This window comes from Chiloscyllium plagiosum, chromosome 20 (assembly GCF_004010195.1).
Source record: "Chiloscyllium plagiosum isolate BGI_BamShark_2017 chromosome 20, ASM401019v2, whole genome shotgun sequence".
Classification (NCBI taxonomy): domain Eukaryota; kingdom Metazoa; phylum Chordata; class Chondrichthyes; order Orectolobiformes; family Hemiscylliidae; genus Chiloscyllium; species Chiloscyllium plagiosum.
The window spans coordinates 61951590-61961283 of record NC_057729.1 but is presented as its reverse complement, the minus strand read 5'-3'; the positions used below and the strand labels follow the sequence as shown (position 1 = coordinate 61961283).

The following is a 9694-nucleotide window of genomic DNA, read 5'->3' as shown; positions in this document are numbered from 1 at the left end:
CCATATCATCTAATTCATTCTTCATTATACTGCTCCAGAAAACAATCCTTACTCTTTTCAGAAAATTGTCTTCCATTGCTTTAGTGCTCAATTGGCTTACCCAGAGTAGATGCAAATTGAAGTCATTCGTTGTAACTCTGTTGCCTATGCTACAGAGTTATCTGCTGCTAAATACCATTCCTACACTACTATTACTAATTGATGCTTTTGAGTGACTCCAATTTCTCCTGTTTCTTAGTTCTATCCAGATTCCAAATAATAAATCTAAGCTCCTCCATTACTAATACACTGATCCATCCCTTAGCATCAACACAATTTCACCTCCCTTTCTTTCTTGTCTGTCCTTAAATGTCAAGTTTCCTTGAATATTTAGTTCCCAGTCTTGTTTCTCTATTAATCAGATCATACTCCTTCTCTATTCCTGTCTTCAGGTCATCTACCTTGTGAATGCTGCGTGCTTTCAGGTTGAGTACCCTTAACTTTGACCTTTTGACATCATTCTTTCAAAGCATATTTAATGCTCCACTTTGTTTCATCTGATTTTGAGTCTCCCTCTCATCTTTTTGACTTTCTGTTACAAATTTCACTTCCAGTTTGACTTACCCCACAGGTTCCCATCTCTTTGACAGGTAGCTTAGATGGTGACAAGGATTTGTTTGTCAAGAGGGGGGAATGCTGAGACAGATTTGAAAAACAGCAGGACAGTACCTGACTTAAGTAGTATGATGCTGGAAAAGGACAGCAGGTCAGGCAGCATCCGAGGAGCAGTAGAAGTGACGTTTCAGGCATAAGTCCTTCACACATTCCTGATGAAGGGCTTATGCCCAAAATGTTGATTCTCCTGCTACTCAGATGTTGCCTGACCTGCTGTGCTTTTCCAGTACCACACTCATGACTCTGATCTCCAGCATATGCAGTCCTCATTTACTCCTAGTCGATTTCAACCTTACTGCGAGGCCTTTTCCAAGGATGCCTGCCTTGAAGAAGTTCTCTTCCTCTCTCGACGGTACCTGACTTAACAACATCTGTGAAGATGGGGATGTTGGATGATCAGCAGTTAAATGGGAATAGAATGTAGAACATTACAGCACAGTACAGGCCCTTCGGCACTTGATGTTGTGCCAACCTATGAAATCAATCTGAAGCCGATCTAATCTACACTATTCCATTCTCAAACATATGCCTATCCAATGACCATTTAAATGCTCTAAAGTTGGCAAGTCTACCACTGTTGCAGCAGCCTGCCCCTCACCCCTACTACTCTCTGAGTAAAGAAACTACCTCTGACATTTATCCTATATCTAACACCCCTCAATTTAAAGCATGTCCCCTCATGCTAGCCATCGCCATGTGAGGAAAAAGGCTCTCACCATCCAACCTATCTAACCATCTGATTATCTTTTATGTCTCAATTAAGTCACCTCTCAACCATCTTCTAACAAAAACAGCCTCAAGACCTTCCCCTCATACCAGGCAACATCCTGGTAAATCTCCTTTGAACCTTTTCCAAATCTTCCACATCCTTCCTATAAGGCGATGACCAGAACTAAATGCAACTGTATGACTGCACCAGTTTTGTACAGCTGCAGCATGACCTCATGGTTCAGAAACTCAGTCCCTCTACCAATAAAAACTAACACACTGTATGCCTTCTTAACAACCCTGTCAACCTGGGTGGCAACTTTCAAGGATCTATGCAGCTAGACACAGATCTCCCTGCTCATCTACACTACCAAGAATCTTATCATTAGCCCAATACTCTGCATTCCTGTTACTCCTTCCAAAGTACTTCGCCTCACACTTTTCTGCATTGATATCCATTGGCCACCTCTCAGCCCAGCTCTGCAGCTCTATGTCCCTCTGTAACCTACAACATCCTTCAGCACTATCCACAACTCCACCGACCTTCGTGTCATCCGCAAATTTATTAACTCATCCTTCTATGCCCTCATCTAGGTAATTTATAAATATGACAAGCAGCAGTGGCCCCAAAACAGATCCTTGTGGTACCTCACTAGTAACTGAACTCCAGGATGAATATTTCCCATCAACCACCACCCTGTCTTCTTTCAGCTAGCCAATTTCTAATCCAAATGCTAAATCACCCTCAATCCCATGCCTCCATATTTTCAGCAATAGCCTACCATGGGGAACCTTATCAAATGCCTTACTAAAATCCATACACACCCCATTGATCACTTTACCCTCAGCCACCTGTTTGGTTACTTTCTCAAAGAACTTGATAAGGTTTGTGAGGCATGACCCTACCCTTTACAAAACCGTGTTGACTATCCCTAATCAACTTATTCCTTTCTAGATGATTATAAATCCTATCTCTGATAACCACTTTACCCAAAACTGAAATAAGGCTCACTGGTCGATAATTACCAGCGTTGTCTCTACTCCCCTTCTTGAACAAGGGAACATTTTTTATCCTACAGTCTCCTGGCACTATTCCTGTAGATAATGACGACATAACTATCAAAGCCAAAGTCATAGGGTCAATGGACGAGATGAACTCAGAGAGGAGTGATGGTAACTAAATTGCATCAGAAATTAAAAAACATAAGTGGTGTGTTTAACACAAAGTTGATTTATTTGACTTTTATCTACGACATAAAACTGAGTAAGAATTTATTAACATCAGCAGAAATAGACCTCAATGAACATGGGCCATTCCTGGATGTGATTAACAGCACAATCTTACGAATTCACTGGTACGTCAGCACGGCAGCTGAGTAAATCTCTTTGACATTCAGAGCAGGTTAATGGTGGTGGGTGTTTATGTTGATGTGTCAGGAGAGTAGCTAACAGAGTGAATACCTTCCCACACTCAGGGCATGTAAACGGTCCCTCTCCAATGTGAACTCGCTGGTCTGTCAGGAAATTGGATGAGTGAATGAATTCCTTTCCACACTTGGAGCAAATAAATAGTCTTTCCCTGGCATGAACTCGCTGGTGACTCAGCAAGCTGGAGAACTCAGTGAATTCCTTCCCACACTCAAGACAGGTCAATTGTTTCACCCTTGTGTGAACTCGTTGGTGTGTCAGCAGTCTGGATGACTGAGGGAATCCCTTCCCACACTTGGTGCAAGTGAATGGCATCTCCCCAGTGTGGCTGCGTTCATGTCTATTCAGATTAGATGAATTCCTGAACACTAACCCACAGTGAGAGCACCTGAACGGTGTCTCAGCAGTGTGAACACGTTGATGGCACTTTAGACTTCTGAAAGTTTTAAAGCACTTTTCACAGTCTTGGCATTTAAAAGGTCTTTCATCAGCATGAGCTCGCTGGTGTTGCAGCAGGTTAGAAGAATCAGAAAATTCTTCACCACACTCAGAGCAAATGAATGGTCTCTCTTCAGTGTGAGTGCGGTGGTGAGTTACCAGCTGAGATGGGTACCTAAATCGCTTTCCACAGACATCACAGTCCCATGGTTTCTCCTCACTATGGACTGCACTTTTCACTTCCATATTCAAAGTCTGATGATATTCAGGTCCTGGTGAATTGAGCGACTCCATAATCTTGATGTGATGTTTGTTTCCAATTTCCCTATTGGAAGTCTTCCAGTAGCCTGTGAAATCGATTTAATAAAACAAAAAAAAGTGAGCAAGCATGCACAAAACACAAAACAATTTGCAAAATAGAGCTGAATGAACCCTGTAATTTACAGGGTGGCAATACTGAACTTGTCCCTAATCTTAAAAACCTCTGCTGACCAAGTGCTTATTTCACTAAGTTCTGTTCACTCATCACCCCTTTACTCACTGACCGATAGAGGCTCCAGGTTAGAAAGTTTAAAACTCTCATCCTTCCTTGCCTTCATGTCTGATCATCTCCAGCTCTGTAATTACCTCCAACTTCTTAACACTTGAAAATATCTGCTGTGTGCTCATCTATTTCCCACAGCAGATTTTAATATTCCTACCATTAGTGGCTGTTCATTTAGCTGTCAAAATCACAAGCTCTGGAATTTGCACACAAAGTGTCTTTCACCTCATCTTTTCCTTGAAATCTGTTTAATCAAGCTTTTGCTCACCTGCACTACTATCTACTTATATGGCTCTATGTCAAATCTTAATAAGGCTGTAAAACATTGGAGCATAAGTAGACCATTCAGCCTTGAGTCTGCTCCACCAAAGAACCAAGAAAATATACAGCCAATGAACAGGCCCTTCAGCCCTGAGCCGATCCAAATCCACGGTCTAAACCTGTTGTCTGATTCCTAAGCATTTGTATCCCTCACAAGAACATAAGAACTAGGAGCAGGAGTAGGCCATCTGGACTTTTCAGCCTTCTCTATCATTCAATAAAGTCATGGCTGATCTTTTCATGCTCTCAGCTTCACTTACCCGCCCTCTCACCACCCTTAATTCCTTTATTGTTCAAAAAATTTGATCTTAGCTTTGGAAGCATTTACTGAAGAAGCCTCAATTACTTCCCTGGGCAAGGAATTCCATAGATTCACAACCCTCTGGTGAAGAAGTTCCTTCTCCATTCAGTCCTAAATCTGCTCCCCCTAATTTTGAGGCTACGCCCTCTTGTCCTAGTTTCACTAACCAGTGGAAACATCCTATTTTTAATCACATGTTCCCTTCATAATTTTATGTTTCTTTATGAGCCCCTCATTCTTCTAAATTACAAGGACTATAATCCCAATCTATTCAGTTCTCTCCTCATAGGCAACACTCTCAACTCTGGAATCAACCTAGTGAACCACCGCTGAACCTCGTCTACTGCCAGTATATCCCTTCTCAAGTAAGGAGACAGGAACAGCACGCAGTACTCCAGATGTGGCCTCACCAGCACCCAGCTGCAACATAACCTCCATGCTTTTAAACTCAATCCCTTTAGCAATGAAGGACAAAATACCATGTCCCTTCCTAATTACATGTTGCACCTGCAGATCAACCTTCTGTGATTCATGCACAAGGACATCCAGGTCCTCTGCACAGCAGCCATGTTGCAACTTTTTACCATTCAAGTAATAGTCCTTTTTACTGTTACTTCTACCAAACTGGATGACTTCACATTTATTAACATTGTATTCCATCCGTCAGACCTTTGCCCACTCACTTAAACTATATATGTTCCTTTGTATGATCAATGAGATCATGTTTGATCTGCTAATCTTCAATGCCACTTACCTGCCTTTTCATAACCCTCAACTGTGAAATACAAATGCATTACATGAAAGGTGTGATGAACACAAATTATTGTTGCTCATTTGGACATATAATCGTGCTGTCATACCACCACTGAAAGAAAATCTCGTAAGTCTGTGGCCAAGTTGAATAGAAAGCAGTTGTTCCTTTTCTTGAAGAGTCAATAACAAAGGGGCATAATTTTAATGTGAAAGGCAAGAGGTTTAGAGGGGCTTTGAGAAAAATCTTTTTCATCTAATGCACTACATGGGAGGGTTGTTGAGGTAGGAGACCTCACAATCTTTGAAAGAAGTGTGGATAGGTAAGTGGAACTAGCACAGTAGTGTTGGTACAGGCTTGATGAGCTGTAAGGTCTCTTCTGTACTATACAATTCTATAATTACAAAACAGAAGGAGGCTATTTCACTCATTGTGCCAACGCCAGCTCTGCGCAAGAGCTAATTTTTTCATTCTGTTGCCATATTAATTCGGTTTTGTTTTCTCTTTCGATATTTCTTCAATTCCCTTCTGAAAGTCTTTGTTACATCAGTTCAAGCTTGAGTGCAGGTGAAGCTGCTGTGTTTATCCTCGAGTTTGGAACTAAGTCAGGCCCAGCAATTCCCAATGTAAAATTGTCAAAGTGAGGTAGATTCTAAAGTACATTGGGTTAATAAACACTGTCTACTTAATGTGAAAGAACATTGCTTTTAGAACATTATTTCTACAGTTGTTGAAGCTATGTTGTCACTGATTTTTCAAAATTGGTTCATTTTCATAGTTCTATCAGACTGGAAAGTAGCAAATATAACCTCTTATTCAAGAAGGGAGGGTTGCAGTAAATGTGAACCTATAGGCCAGTTAGCTTGCTCTGTGTTGGAGATGGTGTTGGAATCGATGGTTGAGGTAGTGATAACTGTGATTTTGAGAGATGTAAATCATGCCTAACTAATTTATTGGATTTCTTCGTAGGAACATGCCAGACAACTCACTTATATCAAAATATACCCAAATACATCTCACACAGCCCCAAACTAAACTATATTATCTCAAAAAATACCCAAAGTATACCAAAATAAACCTAAATACACCAAATTAACCAAAATATAGCAAACTATACGAATCAAAATAAACCAAATTATACCAAAATTAACGAGGAGAAAGTGAGGACTGCAGGTGCTGGAGATCAGAGCTGAAAATGTGTTGCTGGAAAAGCGGAGCAGGTCAGGCAGCATCCAAGGAACAGGAGAATCGACGTTTCGGGCATACGCCCTTCTTCAGGAAGAAGGGCTTATGCCCGAAACGTCGATTCTCCTGTTCCTTGGATGCTGCCTGACCTGCTGCGCTTTTCCAGCAACACATTTTCAGCTCTATACCAAAATTAACCCCAAATAAACTCCAAATTAACCAAGCCATACCAAAATTAATCAAAATATACCAAGATTAATGAAGATATATCAAAATAAACCAACATGTAATTACGGACTCCTTCCTATCGGAAGGTTGTGAAACCTGAAAGGGTTCAAAACAGATTTTCAAGGATGTTGCCAAGATTGGAGGATTTGAGCTATCGGGAGAGGCTGAATAGGCTGGGACTGTTTTCTCTGGAGCATCGGACGCTGAGGGATGAACCTTATAGAGGTTTATAAAATCATGAAGGGTACGGAGAGGATAAATAGACAAGGTCTTTTCCCTGGGGTGGGGGTGTCCAATACAAGAGGAGCATAGGTTTAGGATGAGAGAGGAAAGATATAGAAGGCATCTAAAGGGCAACTTTTTCACGCAGAGGTGCATGTATGAAATGAGCTGCCAGAGGAAGTGGTGGAGGCTAGTACAATTGCAGCATTTTAAAAGTGGATGGGTATATGAATAGGAAGGGTTTAGAGAGACATGGGCCAAGTGCTGGCAAATAGGACAGATTAGGTTAGAATACTTGGACCAGCATGGACAAGTTGGAACGAAGGGTCTGTTTCTGTGTTGTACATCTCTATGACTCTAATAGCTTGCTCTGTAAATAAACAGGAGCCTGTTGACATTCTGTATTTGGACTTCCAGGAGGTATTTGATAAAGTGACACATGAAAGGTTAACCTGCAAAGAAGGAGCCTTTAGTATGGGGTTGGGGGTAACATTTTAGCATGGGTATAAGATTAGCTGACTGGCAGTAAATGGAGTGTGGACATTAGTAGTTGTTTTATACTTTGGTGCAATTTGATGAGTGGGGTCCAGCAAGGGCCTCTACTGGCCCTCAAACCTTTATCATTTATGTCAATGGTGTGGATGAGGACAATGAAGGTAAAGTGGCTAAGTTTACAGATGTCACAAAGCTAGCAAACCAGTGTGCTTTCAGGATGCAGTACAATTATAAGTAGATTTAGTGACTTGGCAAAAATCTGACTGATTGAGTATAATGTAGGAAAATGTGAAGTTCACTGAGTTGGGAAGGATGCAAAGGTGCATATATTTTAAATAAAGAATAACTGCAGAATTTGTAGATACAGAGTGATCTAGGAAATTGTAAGTGCATGAGTTACAAAAGATTAGTAGATAGATATAGAAGTGATTAAAAGGGCTAATGGAATGTTGATGTTTATTATAAGAGGAATTGAAAACAAATGTAAGGAGTTAATGCTTCAATTATACAGCCATTAGTGAGACCACATAGAATCATACAGAATTTCCCTGCTTTAGGTAGGATGTTGTGAAACTTGAAAGGGTTCAGAAAAGATATAAAAGGATGTTGCCAGGATTGGAGAGTTTGAGCTATAGGGAGAGGCTGAATCGGCTGCAGCTGTTTTCCTTGGAGTGTCAGAAGTTGAGGGGTGACTTTATACAAGTTTATAAAGTCATGAGGGACATAGATATGATGAATAACCAAGGCCTTTTTTCCCAGGATAGCAGAATCCAAAACTACAGGGTGTAGCTTTAAAGTGTGAGAGCAAAGATTTAAAGGAGACCTAAGGGGCTGGTGCATTTATGGAATCAGCTGCAGAGAAAGTGGTGGAGGCTGGTACAATTACAACACTTAAAAAGCATCTGGATGGGTATATGAATAGGAGCCGTTTGGAAGGATATTGGCCAAATGGGACTAGATCAGTTTAGGATATCTGGTTGGTGCGAACAGGTTGAACAGAAGGGTCTGTTTCCATGCTGTACAGCTTGAAACCCTGTCGGCAGTAATGGTCTCCTTACTTAAGGAAGGATGTACATTGAGATGTTTCATGGAGGCTTGCTTAATTTGCTTGAATGAATAGGATGTCTGATGAGGAAAAATATATGGGGTGGCATCATGGCTCAGTGATTAGCACTGATGCCTCACAGCACCAGGAACCTGGGTTCAATTCCACCCTTGGGAGATTGTGCAAACTCCACAAAGACATTCACCCAGTGTCTGCGTAGGTTTCCTTTAGGAGCTCCGATTTTTTCTCATAGTCCAAAGATGTGAGAATCTTTTTCCTCGTATGGAGTCAGCTATTACAAGGGGGCATAGCTTTAAATTAAGGGGGGGTAGGTATAGGACAGATGTTAGGGGTAGGTTCTTTACTCAGCGAGTCGTGAGTTTATGGAATGCCCTGCCAGTAGCAGTGGTGGACTCTCCCTCATTATGGGCATTTAAGCGGGCATTGGATAGGCATATGGAGGATAGTGGGCTAGTGTAGGTTAGGTGGGCTTGGATCGGCGCAACATCGAGGGCAGAAGGGCCTGTACTGCGCTGTATTCTTCTATGTTCTATGTGCAGATTAGGTGGATTGGCCATGCTAAATTGCCCATAGTATCCAGGGACATGCAGATCAGGTGGATTAGCCATGAGAAATGTAGTTTACAGGAATAGGGTGGATCTGGATGCTCTTCAGAAGGTCACTGTTAACTTGATGAGTGGAGCAACACAAAAATTGGTAGAATAGCAGATAGTGAAGGGGACTGTCAGAGAATACAAGGCCTTCGCGTATTGCCAATCCCTAGTTGTCTCTCCTCCTTGAACTACTATAGTCTACATGGTGAAAGTGCCCCCACAAACTGCTAGGTGAGGAGTCATAGACTTATAGGTATGTACAGCATGGAAACAGACCCTTCAGTCCAATTCATCCAAGCCGGCTCAGGTATCCTAACCTAATTTGTGAAAAGATTTGTAGCTCGGGTGCTCGTTGTTGTGGTTCTGTTTGCCGAGCTGGGAATTTGTGTTGCAGACGTTTCATCCCCTGTCTAGGTGACATCCTCAGTGCTTGGGAGCCTCCTGTGAACAGCTTCTGTGGTGTTTCCTCCGGCATTTATAGTGGTTTGAACCTGCCGCTTCCGGTTGTCAGTTCCAGCTGTCCTTTGCAGTGGTCGGTATATTGGGTCCAGGTCGATGTGCTTATTGATTGAATCTGTGGATGAGTGCCATGCCTCTAGGAATTCCTTGGCTGTTCTCTGTTTGGCTTGTCCTATAATAGTAGTGTTGTCCCAGTCGAATTCATGTTGCTTGTCACCTGCGTGTGTGGCTACTAAGGATAGTTGGTCGTGTCGTTTCGTGGCTAGTTGGTGTTCATGGATGCGGATCGTTAGCTGTCTTC

General features: G+C 41.9%; 1 protein-coding gene across 1 annotated transcript in view; it reads right to left on the bottom strand.

Moving 5' to 3' along the window:
* Positions 1-2580: 2580 nt before the first annotated feature.
* LOC122560347 (gastrula zinc finger protein XlCGF7.1-like) overlaps positions 2581-9694 on the bottom strand; it is a 20415-nt gene continuing 13301 nt past the window's right edge. The window contains exon 2 of the mRNA XM_043710998.1: positions 2581-3575. Coding sequence (XP_043566933.1) covers positions 2704-3575 — 872 coding nt within the window. The 3' untranslated portion in view covers positions 2581-2703. The remainder of the gene's footprint in view (positions 3576-9694) is intronic.